The 16,518-nt window shown below is 42.6% G+C and overlaps 1 protein-coding gene across 1 annotated transcript in view; it reads right to left on the bottom strand.

The window, feature by feature from the left end:
• LOC121511279 (elongation factor-like GTPase 1) overlaps positions 1-16,518 on the bottom strand; it is a 57,646-nt gene that overhangs the window by 3,352 nt on the left and 37,776 nt on the right. Inside the window, exons 6-8 of the mRNA XM_041789884.1 lie at positions 12,947-13,151; positions 8,301-8,821; positions 7,875-8,059 (exon numbers count right to left, since the gene is read on the bottom strand). Coding sequence (XP_041645818.1) covers positions 7,875-8,059; positions 8,301-8,821; positions 12,947-13,151 — 911 coding nt within the window. The remainder of the gene's footprint in view (positions 1-7,874; positions 8,060-8,300; positions 8,822-12,946; positions 13,152-16,518) is intronic.

Raw genomic sequence — 16,518 nt, 5'->3', positions numbered from 1 at the left:
GCTCCTGAAAAGTATGTTCATTTCTATGCCTTCAATACTCGGTTGGGCCTCCTTTTGCATGAATTACTGCAGCAATGTGGCATGGCATGGAGGCGATCAGCCTATGGCACTGCTCAGGTGTAATGGAAGCCCAGGTTGCTTTGATAGTGGCCTTCAGATCATCTGCATTGTTGGGTCTGGTGTCTCTCATCTTCCTCTTGACAATACCCCATAGATTCTCTATGGGAATCAGCTCAGGCCAGTTTGCTGGCCAATCAAGCACAGTAACACCATGGTCATTGAACCAGCTTTTGGTACCTTTGGCAGTGTGGGCAGGTGCCAAGTCCAGCTGGAAAATGAAATCAGCATCTCCATAAAGCTTGTAAACAGAAGGAAGCATGAAGGCCTCTAAAATTTCCTGGTAGATGGCTGCGTTGACTGTGGACTTCAGAAAACACAGTGGACCAACACCAGCAGATGCCATGGCAGCCCAAATCATCACTGACTGCGGAAACTTCACACTGGACTTCAAACAACGTGGATTCAAGGTCCCAGAGTCTGAAGGAAGAGTGGAGAGGCACAGAATCTATACATCTATACAGACTATTGTCTGTATAGATGAATGGGATAGAGCAGACTGACTGAATGAGTTCTTAACAGGGTTTAAAATAACGGACTGCTCTACACCGCTTTCCACATTATTAAGCAAATGACATTTTTCTCTTGTTTTCCTAAATATTAATGCAAATGACAGAATGTGGATCCTCCAGAGGCTTGCAGTCGTGCATAAACCTACTATTCAGCCACCCCTAACCAATGTTCACAAGCAGAAATGGTTGCAGTGGGCCCAGAAATACATGAAGATTCATTTTCCAATCCATTCTTTTTTAACTGATGAGTGCCGGTGCAACACTGGATGGTCCAGATGGAGGAGTAGTGGATGGTTGGTGGATGGCCACCATGTCCCAATAAGGCTGTGACGTCAGCAAGGAGGTGGCGGAGTCATGTTTTGGGCTGGATTCATGAGGAGAGATCTAGTAGGTCCCATTAGAGTCCCTGAAGATGTGAAAATGATCTCGGCAAAGTATATAGTTTCTGACTGACCACTTTCTTCCATGGTACAAAAAGAAGAGCAGTGCCTTCTGTAGCAAAATTTTCTTCTTGCATGACAATGCACCATCTCATGCTGTAAAGAATACCTCTGTGTCAATGGCTGCTATGGGCATTAAAGGAGAGAAACTTATGGTGTGGCCCCTATCCTCCCCTGACCTCAACCCTGTTGAGAACCTTTGGAGCATTCTCAAGCTAAAGATCTATGAGGGTGGGAGGCAGTTCACATCAAAACTGCAGCTCTGGGGGGCCATTCTGACATCCTGCAAAGAAATTCAAGCAGAAGCTCTCCAAAAACTCACAAGTTCAATGGATGCAAGAACAGTGTAGGTGATATCAAAGAAGGGCTCCTATGTTAACATGGAACTTGGCCTGTTAAGATGTTTCTGATTGAAATAGCTTTTGATTTCAGTAAATATGACCTCATAATGCTGCAAATTCAACGAATGACCATTTTCAGTTCTTTACAGCCAAATGAAATCTTTTAAAACTGTTTTGCATAATAATGTGGAACAGTGCATCTTGAGGCTTTTATTTAAAAAAAAGTAATGGTTATCATTATGAAGTTTGTTCAAAAACATCTGAATTATGCTCTAATGGCTGATGACTTGAAACACATTCTGACTGTCATTTGCATTAATATTTAGGAAAATAAGAGAAAAGTGTCATTTGCTTAATAATGTGGAAAGCGGTGTAGTGATGTAGTTGGAGACTTTGACTGTGTGAATGTGTTGGGTGTTCTCAACAGGTTCAGTTCTCAAGCAAAGAAGGGAAATAAAAAAATCTCCTGGTCCTAATCCTGCTTTCCTGTTGAAAACATGCTCATCTGTCCAATTTTCCAACAGTCTTTAGCCAAAAAAAACTATTATTATACCGGTGCCCAAAACATCTTGTCCATATGCTGACAATGATTTTAGACCCGTGACCTTAACATCATTGGTAATAAAATGCTTTAGAAAAATCCTGGTAAACATGCACAAATAAGAAGTAGCTCCCCTTGTAAACCCACTGAAATTTGCATACAGACAGGGGCGTGGTAAAGAGGTTGCCATCATTAGTATAACATCCCGTCAGCATCTCAAGGTCCCTACATCATATTCACGTGTTTTGTTTGCAGCACTGGGGTACACCATGGCTGTGTGATCTTCCCCATCCTTTTTACTCTGTACACCAAAGAATGCAGAAGTAAAAACAGAGCAACTAGATCATCAAATTCATCTGACACAGCTATATTAAGTCTGTTACAAGCTGATGTCTGTCCCTAAGTGTACCATCAGCAGATCACTACCTTCCAAGAATGGTGCGACAGTCAAAACCTCATTCTGCAGGTAAAAAACACACAAACAAAAACCCCCCCACAAAAACAGAGAAATGAATTTTGACTCTTGGAAGGTGAGATCGCATGTCCCTGTTACCACTGAAGGCAGAGTGATTGAGCAGGTAAGTTCCTATAAATACCTGGGTGTCCAGTTTGACAACCTTCTTAAAGGGATATTTCAACATTTTGGCAAATTCGCCCATTGCCATAATCCCTATAGTCTTACTAATAGGTTCGTTACATTTAGTTGTTGGTGCAAGCTGTTTTTAGATTGGCGGGTCTGAGATGGGAGCTGCTCTGCCAACACAATGGAGTCTTATGGTAATTCCGGCTTTCCCTCATCAAACTCATCAAATACACAATCCAACAACTCCAAAATGCTCTCATAGACAAGCTGTGACCTGCACATTCACCACGCTATGAAATATTAACGTATAACTATGCAACATTACGACACATGAAGCAAATACTCAGCCCAGCAGCCGTGTCTGGAGAGTAGTTCCAGCTTTGCATTTTTCTCTAAAACAACTTTGTCTCATAATGTTCTGTGATTATTTCAGGATTCAACTGAAAGGGGAGCATTTTACTCCAAACAATTTAACTGTATCAACTTGAAATGTGTGCATAGGAGCTGACCACTAAAGGACACAGAACATTAATTTAAATTGTATCATAATCAGCTATTATGTCTGAAGACTGAAATGATCAGTCTCATCCTCCTGTGCCTTGTGCTCCTTTGCAGTCAGGGGGAAATCAGGAATTAAAGCAAAATAAAATCTTTTGACTGAAATTTTTTTCGACACCAAATCATATTACCCGACCATCAACCTACCATGCCACACATGTAAGAGCCTTTCTTTCTGCCTATCAGTCACTTCCCAGAGGTTTTCATGTAAAAAGGAGTATACTGTGTATATGCCCTTAGCCCAAGGACATGTACACCATGAGTGCCTGTCCCCTCCCCCTCAGATGCAGAGTGCAGCAGCAGCTCTCCTTCACTCAGTGTTGCCAACTCAGCAACTTCGTTGCTACATTTAGCGAGTTTTCGACACTTTTTCAAAAAAGCAACTGGTGTTACTGGAGAGTTTTGGAGACTTTGACGTGAAAGCACGCACCCTTGTTGTCCTTCTCACTGAGCAGTGCTGCTGCCATGAGCCTCTCCCTGTCCCTAAGCACTCACAGGCATGCTCGTCCTTGTGCAGTTTGACTTAAGCAGAGCAGAGGACTTGCGCTCCTTTCAAACTGGGATAGTGTTTTGCTGCTCGCGTGTGCCGCGCATGTCAGCTCCGGTTCCTGCTAATGCATCTTTCACACAGGGCTCGAGTTTTCTGCATGTCAGCCGCATCTCCCTGCTCTCAAAGCTCCGTCCTTCTTCATAAGTTTTACCTCAGTAAACACCGCTAAAAGCTACTTGATTTAGTGTACAGAGGAAGTTTGTTGGGAACTTTTCAAAATAAAAGCATTCTGTACAAGTGAACAGAGGTTCTCTACAGAAATGCTAAACCGGGCTTTTACTTTGAAAAGCACAAACCAGAAAAGCATTCATATGGTGTTTATCTTTCCTGTGACATATTGTACCAGTGTGGAGACAGAAAGTTTCACTAATAGTAGATCTTTAGAGAACAGCTTTATAAAACAGGCGCATTTAAGCTTGTGGCCTTCCTCAGAGTTATCAAGAAACATATTGTAAACATTTTCTATGTGCGTATTTGCCACAACGATGTAAATATGGCTCTCCATTTATCATTTTCCTGTCCAATATTGTCCACAGCCACAGTATAAGACTATTATACAGCATTTTAATGTTGTCTAAGTTGCATCTTTGTGAAATAAACAAAGATAAATGCAACTGGTTATTCACATGTCCACATTTGTGTTCATGTACAGTATATATCCTGTGTATATCAATGTTTCTTCATATATCAGCCAAAATATCGGTTATCGGCCAATATATCGGATCAGCTGACATATCGGATATCGGCTTTTCTTTAGCCCCCAATATCGCTATCATCATCGGCCCCAAAAATCCCATATCGGTCGGGCTTTACTCTGGATGCCTTTATAGACTTATTTAAACTCCTATCCATATCTCTGACCCTTCCTGTCACATCAGTGAGCTGTGATGTCTGCGTCGTTTAAAGAATGAGTTGGGGAACAGCAGCGGAGACTCTCAGACCAACACCCTGGTAACGTACTGCTGGCACTAAACTCAGACGGAACCCGAGCCCTGGATCAAGCAGAAATCATTGATGCCTTCGCCCTCAACTATAACAACCGGAAGATTGTTTATTATGAAGACATCAAACTGTTTTTTCGGCTGCAGTGTGCAAATTAAATGCATTTGTGGACTAAGGCACCTGTTTTGAGTTGTTCTTATCTCTTAATGCTTATTCATATTATGGATATAATATGAAGTGAGCCTTTTGTTGGCTTAAAGCTGCAGTGTTGTTGACTGGCAGCAGAAACTGGTGGATTTTTGTGACTGAGGCAGTAGTGTGCGTGCGTAAAAGGCGCGGACCGCACTAACACTACACTTTGATGTCAAGTAGGGGGCCAAAAAATATCTTCCTGTGGGCTGCAATTGGCCCGTGAGTTTGAGACCCATGCTGTACTATAACCCCAACCCTGTCTTCTTCAACAGTACATTAATTTCACAAAGACGTCAATAAGTAACATGTAGTCCCCCCCCTTCTCACTTTCCAAATGACAGAAATCCGTCGTGGTGACGGAGAACTTTAATCCATGGGGGGAAATTCATCTATCATCAGAGGTCCCTGGTAATACTAGTCCAGTCAGAATAGTGCTACACTTATTTTTCTATGAGGTAAGTGTAAATGTCCAGCCATCTCTCTTTTGGCACTTCTGTCAAGTCATCCATCCATTGAGTGTACAGGCCAACCAGTTTGCTCCTGTTTGTCAGTGTTAACTTCTTGCTGACAGCTGAGGTCAGCCCTACACATGGCTCTGCATGTGTCTAACTGACAAACAGAGTTGCGCTATAAGTGGGGATCATTCTTGGTGCACAACAAATGTTCCCTTAAAGGTTGAATTTACTCCTGTGCAAGGGATAAACTCTCATTAACAAACTCATGAATGCACCAAGATACCAGGGGGCTCATTTATAAAACTGTATGCAGGAAAGATCACTACAGGTGGCGTACGCCGGAAATGCCTGCGCACAAAAACGTTCAGATTTATAACAGAGTGCACACACACGTCCTACACCTGTTTCCATTTATAAATCACAATCAACTCTAAAGTTGTCGCATGTGAGGGAACGCTTTGCCCCGCCCATATGATGCCTTTAAAAGGGCAGATGAACACCCTTGATGAATATTCAATGATATCAGTTTCACGATGGACCAAGATGGAAAACGAGTGAAAAAAAGGAATTCCACTCAATGCGAGGTCGTGATATTAATAGGAGAGGTGGACACACGCAGAGTCTTATTTGGTGGGCACAGTTTGGGCATCACTAACGCCAGAAAGGCAAAAGAGTGGAAGCATGTGGCTGATGCTGTAAATAACATTGCCTCAGAGGGTCGGACTGTGGCTGAAGTAAAAAAGAAATGGTCCGACATAAAAGTGGAGGCGAAAAGGCGCATCGCTCTCCATAGAAAGAGTATCTGTGTGACAGGTGGGGGAAAGGGCACATCGGAGCTCATCCCCACAGAGGACAAGCTGGCAGGGATCATTTGGGAATCCCTCCTGAGCGGTGTGGTGACGGAGGCGGAAGGGGACACGGATGCACCAAATGCGCCAGAAGCGATCATGTCATTGATCATGTCATTTTAATTACATTTATTATAAATGTAAAACTTTATTTGTATGGCACATTTTGAGAGCACGGTTACTGTACGCCTTATAGTTTATGTGAATGGATGTCATAAAAACATGTAGGGTTTGTTTCACAATGACAGAACATGAACGATTCAATAATAAAGGCTGTGTGTGGGCACGCGCGCGTGCGTGCATGTGTGCGTTCACGCACTCCCTCGGGCATCAATGTAAATTTTTCCTCTTTTTTTTCATTTTTTCAAACATATCCTTCATATATGTTATGTGTTGTGAAATGAGTAATGTTTGATTATTTCACACAAATGTATCCATTTCACATTAGTCTTAATTTCATCCTTCTACTGCTGAGGTCAGTTTCCTTTTTATCCAGGTTTTGTGCGTACAACGGGGTCAGAGCTGCCGTGGAGGTGCGCACATTTTCCCGTCAAGTTTGTTTTTCATAAATCCCAAACATTGCTTACAAGTGACGTAAGCTTTCTTTTGTGCGTACACAGCGTTTATAAATGAGGCCCCAGGTCACAGAGCATAGTAGGGAATTTTGAGGTAGGACTAAAAAACACAACATAAGGTAAGCACTACAGACTAGGCCTGGGCGATATTGCCTAAAAATCATATCACGGTATAACGGTATTATATCACGGTATTACATAATTTCAAAGAGATTATGCTTTTCAATCCAAATTCAAATGTTATTAACCACCTTCTCCCCTTAAAACAAGCCTTTGATGGCATACTCAATTTATGTCTAACAGAAAAAAATAAAATAAAATAAAAAATTAAGTCTCTCTAGGTTTACTACTGTCTAACTGCACTCCAAAGTTTCACATTTCATCTCTATCCTGATGAGGTGTGTTAAGCTATTAATAACTTGAACACGTTTCCTGGTGAAGGCGTTCACAATAAAAGCATTTCAGAAAAGAACAGCCGCGGACTTTTATTGTGAAGGGCCTGACGGAAGTACTGTGCTTAGTATTGAAATGCTTAGCATAGGTAGCTGTACCGGAGAGTTTTTGCGGCTAGTTTACAGCTGCTTTTCTGACCTCATTTAACGTCGCAGCCCGGATCTTTGACTCACTGTGGACTTAGAAAAGGTACTCAAAAGTTAAAATAGACTTTTAAACGGTTGTTTAAGCCATTGTAAGATGAAGACCTGCAGCGCTGGGTTCTTGACGAACTGAGACCAGCCAAATCAGCACTTAGCTTGTGTTAAAGCCCCAGGCAGGCTGACAGAGACAGCACACTGACTTTGTTGCGGTACAGCTGTCAAACTTTGAGAGGAAAAAACACACGTTTTGCCTGCTAACTGTGTTTATCTTCATCAGCAAAAGCAGGTGACATTTGGTTAGTTACCTGGTTACACGTAATCCTAGAGCTAAATGTGCTATTGACTGGACTCAGCCTGAGCTATCCGTCACAAATCACTCACTCGGCCTGCTGTAGAGGCAGATATGCCTCGCATGGCATCACAGCACAACGTAGTCATTTACACTGGTGATGACAGTGTTGCAGAAATACATTCTGTGGCAGAAATGTTACCAGTGACAGTATTAATACCGGTTTACCGCCCACCTCTACTACAGACTCTAAGCTGATCAAAGCCTTTGTCAACCATATGCCCTTAATTTTAAAAAGCACACATTCACACACAGTACACACATTTTATACTCACCTCCCAGTGGCTAAAGACAAGCTGTGGACTGGCCAGTCCACTGGTCCTCTTGCGAATCTCATCAACAAATCCAAAACTCTCGGCCACCGGTAGAACAGCTTTGATAATAAACATGTCTGTCCCTTCCTTCATCTCTTCATGGAGAACACGGCCCTCTCGCTTCCCAAGCACACCATACACTCGGCCTGGAACAGGAAGTTAAAGATTATGTTTGGGTATTTTTGTGTTGTTTAACAAATTCTAAGACTAAAAAAATAAAGTGAACTTTGTAAATCTGTGTATCATTCGTTCATTTAATACTTGATTGATAATTGAATAACGAATGAATGAAAAAGGCTCATTTTATTTACTAGTATCTGTTTTAAAAACCAAATCAAATGATGAAAAAACAATTGTGTGCCGAAGGATTTAGTCTCAGTCTCTTACCTAGCACCTCAGCTGTGGCCATAATCTCGCAGGTATACATTGCAGCCATTAGTCTCTGAGGCTGAGCCTGGAATGCGTGACGACAAGCTTCCTTCATGGCAGCAATCAGTTGGCCAGACACCGGCCCATAGCAGTCTGCAGAGACAGCCTCAGGTCTGCAACGCACTTGGCTTGAGCTTACTGATGTGTCCTCAGCTACTTCAAAAGTCTCACAGCTTGCTTTCAATTTTTTCTCTGCTGCAGCCTCATGAAATATGGAGTTCTCTGAGGAGTCATGATGTTGTGACAAGGTTGAAGACTGAACGTCCCACTGCTCTACAGAGAAGCAAACTCCCATCAGGGGCTCCTCACACATTGGTCCTGACAGAGTTGCAAGCTGGAAACCGCTGACGATGCTGTTATCAAAGTCTCGTATCACAGGGGCCTGGCCTATATCATCACTAGCTCCCCTGCTGAGACATTGCCAGATTGAGGGCCGATGGTAGTCATCCACACTGTTTAGCAGAATGTTTGGGCCATACCTGAGAAAAAAAAGGTAAAAGGTAAATGCCATGGCTAAGAACTAGTCACAGTATATGGTTATCCAAATCACTGGAGATTCTTACAAATCCTAGCTATGTAGTATAGCTTCACTGTAATTCTAAACTTTCACTTAAGTTTAGAGACATATTTCAGATGATCTTTTTAGCCTGTCATGGAGAATGAGAGTTACGTATGTAGCTGCGGTTCAATGAATTCTGGATGACCGCCAGAGGCAGTTCTTAACACTGAATGACATCTGTCTCATGCACGCGCAGGTCCAGTATACAATATCAACAAAGTCACGTGTGACCTGGGATGACGCATGACGTAGTCTATACAAGCCTGTGTCATCACGAGAGACATCCCTACAGAATCTTCTCGCCAAGATTCCGAGTGACATAGAACTCTGGCAGTCATCAGTGATAATTTTGCTGACCAATTATTTTTGTCATAGTTTTCATTAATAGCCTTTTTCCCCTGACGAAAACGAGACATTAACTAATAAAATAAAGAGCACATGGACAAAAACTAAAACTAAATTAATTGACACTTTGGTCAACAAATAAAAACGAGACAAAAATGTTTGACAGAGACTTTATCCAATCAGACCTAATTTCATCATGTAGAAAGTAGGGGCAAGTTAGGCATATATCCAATCACAACTGCTTTTGCTGCGTGGTGGTGGGGTAAGCTGGGGAGAGATCCAATCAATCGAGTAAACTTACTGTAAATTTAGTCAACTAAAATGTTGGGAAGTTTCGTCAACTAAAACTGGACTGAAACTACAACAATTCAGATGACTAAATTATAACTAAAACTAAAATAAAAAGCTGTGAAAATAAACACTGGCGGTCATCCAGAATTCACAGAACCGCAGTTACATACATAATTCTCATTCTATTTCGTTCTTTCTGACCGCCAGAGGCAGTTCTTAACACTGGATGATTACATAGTCACGAGGAACAACCCACTTACCGCAATTACTGAAAGACAGCTGCCGCCAGTGCTGTGGGAGCAGCCACATTGACCCTGTAGAAACAGGCAAAGGTGCATGGCGTAGCTCAGGTGGCGGCAGAGCAAATCTCACTCAGAGGTACACCCCGCAGTGCTGCCCAGGATGTGGAGACACTCCTGGTGAAGTGGCCCATGACATAGAGAGGCAACGGCAGCCCTTTAGTCTTGTATGCCTCTTCAATAACCATTACTATCCACCTGGAAAGCCTTTGTTTAGACAGGGCTTGCCCTTTCCTGTGGCTCTGATAGCAGACAAACAGGCAATCAGACTGGCCAAAACCTGCCATTTATTGGACATAGTGTCTCAAAGCCCTCACCAGGCAGAGGAGCTCTGCTGAATCAGCCTTGCCCTTCGGCAGCAAAGCCGGGTTATACGCTGCCAACTCAATATCCTGATTAAAGTGGTTGGCATCCAACCTTTTGGGGAAGAATGATGGGTTAGGCCAAAGTGCCACCCTGTACCCTCTGTGTTCCAGTGCATGCACGCCTAACTCAAAGACAAGGCATGAAGTTCACTTACATGCTTGGCTGAAGCCATTGCCAACAGAAAAGCCACCTTTGCTGATAACCACTTCATCCCTGAATTTCCCAGGGGTTCAAAAGGGGGAAGGCAAAGGGCTTCCAGTACCTGGGGCAGGTCCCATGAGGAAGACTTCATGGCCCGAGGGGGGTTTTGCCACTGGCCTCCCCTAAGGAAGCATGAAACCAGGGTGTGAGACCCCAAGGTCTGATTATCAACTTTAACATGCCTGGCTGAAATTGCAGCCACATAGGCCTTCAAGGTGGAAACAGAGAGCCTTTTCTCAAGCAAAGACTGCAGAAAATACAGCACCATTGGCAAGAGGCTCCCTCAGGATCCTCTTTGTGGGCACGACACCAATCTGAAAAAATCTTCCACCTATCAGCAGAGAGTGCCCCTGTGGAAGGCGCTCTTAAGTCAATGATGTTTGAACAACTGCTTGGTCACAAGCTCCTCGGAGCAGTTCCTGCCCCTCAAGGGCCACACCCAGAGCTGCAGGCTATCCGGGTTTGGATGCCTTCTTTGGAATCAGAAAATAAACAGAGTAAAACCCACCTTGCTGTGTCTGAGGGTCCACTTCCTCGATGGCCTTCTTTTCCAGGAGGGTGGATATTTCCTGTCTGAGTGCCATACATTTTGTGGGATCTTTGACCGTGGTCTGCCTGATCCCACTGAAAACTGGGGGCCGGCGTCAGAACTGAAGGTTGTACCCTCGGGAAAGTGGGGCCATGACCCAGGGGTCTGCAATGCAGCTCCTACAGTAGCTGAGGTGCTGTTCTGAAAAATGTCTGCCCACCGGCCCCGGGGGTTCAGAGCCTGCCCCTCTGGCCCTGTGGGTCCCTTGGGGGGGTGAAACCCCAACCCCTGCCCCTTTTGGTTCTGGACTGCAGAATGTGTGTGTGTGTGTGTCTGTGAAGGGGCCCATCAGAAGAACGCATTGGCTGCCACACTTGTGGCTGGAGCCTCATCCAAGCCCAAGCTTGCTAGCGCCATCCGCATTACTGGCTAAACAGAGGCTGGGGCCACCTCTGAGCCAGCCCCAGATCCGCTAACTGTCCCCTGAGAACAGGTTTCAGAAGCTTCAATGGAGGCTTCTACCTCCCTTCAGCAGGCCTATCCTCACAAAACTGGCTACAGGAAGCCCTTGTAGACAAGGCATCCTAATCCCAGAGCAGAGGGGTAGGGGTTCTAGCCGGTGGAACCCTCCTGCATAGCTGGCCCACTGCTAGGCTGAAGGTTAAGTAGCAAATTTTAGATCTCAGCAAACTCAGAGGCTAGCGTGTCCACTTTAGTTGCTAAACACTTGACCTTCTTAGTTTTTTCCTTTGGTGGAGCACCTACTGGTGGGGAGTGACTCCCTTCCTTAAGACCCTTTGAAGCCATACCAGATGGAGGCATCTCATCTACAGGCTGCTGTCCTACAGGTTGCTCCAGGCGAAAAGTTTCCAGCTCTTTTGCTCTTCTCAACTCAACCTGCATTTGCTGCGAGAAGATAGAAGGGACGTCTCTCGGGATGACGCAGGCTTATATGGACTACGTCATGTGTCATCCCAGGTCACATGTGACTTTGTTGATATTGTATACTCGACCTGCACATGTGCGAGACAGATGTCATTCAGTGTTAAGAACTGCTTCTGGCAGTCAGGAAGAATGAAATAGAACTATACTTTCCAGATACCACAAATGATCATTTCTGCCCTCTTTCTCTGTATCTACCAGACTATGCTCTTCGGTGTGAGACATGACAGGCAAGAAAAATTGTTCCAGTTCATTGTTTATAGCAAGAAGGCAAGAAGATGTTGGGGCAACATGGTAAAAGCTAGCAATGTAACTATAGGGTGCAAAAGATGAACAAATCAATTGAGTAACTTTAACACTATTTATTTCCCATTCACAGTTTCTTTAACTATATAATTGCTGGACATCCAGATGCCCTTATCAGCACAATCACCTTATTGAACAGAATCATATACTTTTAAAGCAATGTTCCCCTAATATTCATATTCCTCGATTTTACAGAAGAAGCTTAACAGTTATTCTAATCATAAATGAAACTACCTTGTGGGAGGCTGGTTGGAAAGAAAAGACTTCTCCACTAGAAACTGCAACTGAAACCAATGAGGACACCTAATAAAACACTAGAGGAAATGCTTGCATTTAGAAGGCAAGCACAGAGAGCATCTTCAGGTCCATCTGTTAAATAAACCCTTTACTGTAGTTTGGGGCTTATAATTACTACAGTGTGCAGTACAATATGTAAAATTTGCTGCCACAGGGCTCTCACTCAAAACAACACAAAACTAAAAGTAAATGAAGCTCTGCTCCATCCATCTCTGCTGTTTACTTCTAGTGTTACATTGAGGACTCTGTTCTATTAAATGGTCCATTATAAGGCGTATTTCCTGGGCAGAAAACCAGTGTTTTGTTATCGTTCATACATTTCTCATATTGAGGGAGAAAACATTTAAAAGTGCACTTCCACTCCGTAATGGAAGCAACCCTAGAATGTGTTTGTACTGTGGGGTCCTAGAATGTTCATCAGCTCTGGCATATGTGAATAATGACCATGTCTTTACTCAGAATGTCAGACCTGCGAGGCCCAAAGGCCCAGATACGCTCGACAGCGTTTCTCCACCTCCTGCCTTGCAGCAGGTTCTCCAGCTGGGCTTTGAGTCCAGCGATGGCTTCCAAACTCCTAGGGCTCATGTCCAGACTGCTACCTTCCCTCAGTGACATGTTTACTTGCTCCAGAGCCCGGATCAACTCTGTGCTACTTTCCAATAGACAGGTCACTTCTGAAAAGAAAAAAAAACAAAAAAGTGAAGTGGCATCACACATTTAACATCTCTAAAGCTTAAATCTCAGAATGGCAGTAATATAGTATTTAAAAATATCAAGTTACAGGGTGAGAATTTAGCAGCCGCCACAGGCCAAATGCAGGTATTTTTGATCAATGACCGGTGAATTTGTTCAACTTGCCAGCCACTGGGGCAGGTAAATAAGAGTAGCCTAACAGAGGGATTTTTGTTACAGCAAAAAGCATAAATCAAAGTCAACCAAAGGCTCCTCATAACACCCTCTTGTAGTCTGAATGACCTTAATAATCAGCATAAGCTTTATGAGGCACTACTGATTATTTTCATCCTCATTTTGTTGTTCTAAAATTACAGCTGACTCAGAGACAATCAGTGTGTGCCTGCCTTTAATCATATAAATTCCGTAATCATGGCACGACAACTTTTTAGCATCATAGCCTACAAAATATCCTCAGACAATTGTTTGTATTAACTCACATGATAACTATTAACAGGATGACTTGTTCCAGCCGGCACTGTCTCAATTATAAGAATATATCAGACCACATGGTGGCGTTCACATACTTTTTCCTGCAACTGTATAAAGTGTGCTCTTTTCCATCCAAGTTTGATGTAGAGCAAGCAAGTATTCCTTTTGGAGGCTTAAACACAAGCTTTGAGCTGGAACTCCATCTAACTTTGGCCCAGTACTACTAGTGGTCCATTCAGAACGGAAGTTGTGTTTAAACTGATAACCCATTAAGTCCATGACGATTCAAAGGAGCAGGCAGTGGCATTAATCAATGTCGGAGAAGCAGCTGTGAACATGGTAGCTGGCACCACTGCTTAAGCCAAGTTAAATAAATGATAAACACACCATTTTCGACAATTTCTTCACAATCAAAGTCCATAGTTGTTTTTTTTTTCCAGCACTTTCAATAAGAAGGCTATCATTGGGAAATATAGTGTTGTAAAGATCAGCTTGACACACCTTGGCAGGAGATAAAGAATTGCAAACAGCAAACTTAAAACCACAGATGCAGTTAAAAGGGGTGAGCACAGAGACACTGTATAAAATCATTTGTCTTTGCTCTTGTGTAACATGAGTATAACATGGCATCACAGTCTTATTTTAGAGGGAGGCTGTAGCACCTGGATATGTATTTAATTGCTTTATCTCTTAATTTTGGAATACCACAATGTAATTCTATTCCTGCAAGGAGCTAAAAAAGATTACAGTGATAAACATTTAAGGCCATATCACTCATCTCCTCTTTGTAATTTATACAACATTCCATTAAACATTACAATTAAATAAGAGCAATCCACCTGGGAACTCGACTTCAAAAAAATTAACCTAAGGACGTTCCCAGGTCATCACTTTCCAACTTGGCCAAACATGCATTTACATTAAGTTCAGCCGACTATGTAGCATCCCTCCTGAATGAATGACGGTTGACTCTGGAACTGATGATTTTTGTGGTTTATTTTAACTTAACAAAATAAAACAAACTGTAGTTGCAGAATTTACACTAAGTTTGGTTACTTAGAGACTAGTTGCAAGAAGAGATAACTGTCAATATCATCACAGAGCCACTGTGTCAGACGGTACATGATGTGAGACTGCTGCCTAGTATAGTCTGACTCCTGTTAGTAGTAAGTTCTGCAGGCCTTTGCTCCTCTCTGCAGATTAATATTAGGGATGCACTGAAATGAAAATTCTTGGCCACAACCAAAAATGAGGAAACCAAGGCCGAAAACCGAAACACTGAAAGAAATTATTATGCCAATTATTAGTACCATTGCATTTATGGCTATGACTGTGTACTAACCTCAACTGCAATTGCATAAATTAATATTAATGCTTCAAAGAATAAATCAGTTACAAAATTATGTAAATATTTATTAAGCGCGGACATTCCAACAATGCACAATATAAAATAAAATAAAATACAAAATAAAGTGTTTAACTTGACCCCACTCACACATACATTAAATCAGTGGTTCTCAACCTTTTTTCAGTCATGTACCCCCTGTGAAGTATTTTTTCAGCAAGTATCCCCTAAACAGTGCAAAGCTTTTTGGCCAAAAAGAAAGACATTAAACAGTGCTGTGACAGCTGTCTGATTTATCAAACTTTGTAACTGATAAACAATTTCAAATTACAAATACTTGACTTTCTTCAAATATTTTAAATGTTAAAGCGCATGACTAAATTCATGGCACATCTTCTCATCACTAAATGTGGGAATTCAAACTAATGTAGTGAAAACTGTGACTGGAAAGGCTACAAACCATTTAAACCCAGTGTGCAAATTTAAAGTGTGCAAAACACTGCTTGGCTGCAGTGGTCTCTCTGGAACAATTTGGAAATAAAAACATAGAGCTAGAAAGAACTAAAAACCTGTAAATAATTAACTTATTATAAAAAAGACAGCTTTGTGCCCCTTTTTGGGATCATTATAAAGATCTCTTCTCAAACTGAAATCGGGAACTTAGTTACAGATCAGCATTTATTCACAAGAAATAAATAATTAACTGTTTTATGAATGGAGTGACTGTTAATTCAGTGATTGACAGGCATGTGCCAGTGTGGGTCAAACCATCGTGCCATGGGGGAGACTCAGGGGGTTTTAGGGTGATTACATTTAATAGCCTACCAAATATAAACTCCACTTCATAAACTTAAGGTCCTTACACTCCAGGCGCAATTTTTTCGTGCAAATTATTCACACAAAATATTTACATTTTGAACCTGAATCAATGCAAGCTTCCAAACCAGCAACATCATTTCGCATTGCTGCTGATGTTTTTTTCACAGTTTCGCTCCGACAAGCGCACATGGTGGTGGCGTCACTTTTTAAGGCAGAGAGGGGAACAAATTAGTCCTCCTCTCCAACACCACCTGATATTTGTCCTCTTCTCATGTCTGTCTGTAGTCAGTGCTTGTGTTTTTGCCTCATGTAGCCTGGTAGAAAGGGAGACAGGCAGCAGGCGGCCCGACATGTCTATGTGAATGTAAATGCGCTACCCACACAGCTGGAGCTGATTCCAAACTAACGGGACTTTAGTGAAATATTTACCAACACAGTCTCCTCTGACCTCAGACATATGACTTATAAATGCTCCGGATCAACCAGCTCACTGAAATTACTCCTCTGACCAGTCTGGAACACAAACAGGTGAGCCAATCTGTGCGCTGTGGGAGAGTTAACTCCTCTCACCGCGAGCCTCAGCTGTGCCCTTATTACTATTATTGATCTATTGACATAGAATGAATGAAAAGTCAGTCCCTCCTCTTACAAACTTGGCTGGCACAGTGAATGAAACAGTGAAACAAAACAGCACAAAACGGCTGTGCGTAAAA

The sequence above is a fragment of the Cheilinus undulatus genome, linkage group 1, assembly GCF_018320785.1.
Source record: "Cheilinus undulatus linkage group 1, ASM1832078v1, whole genome shotgun sequence".
Taxonomy (NCBI): Eukaryota; Metazoa; Chordata; class Actinopteri; order Labriformes; family Labridae; genus Cheilinus; species Cheilinus undulatus.
The sequence above is the reverse complement of the archived record's forward strand: the minus strand, read 5'-3'. Positions and strand labels throughout refer to the sequence as shown.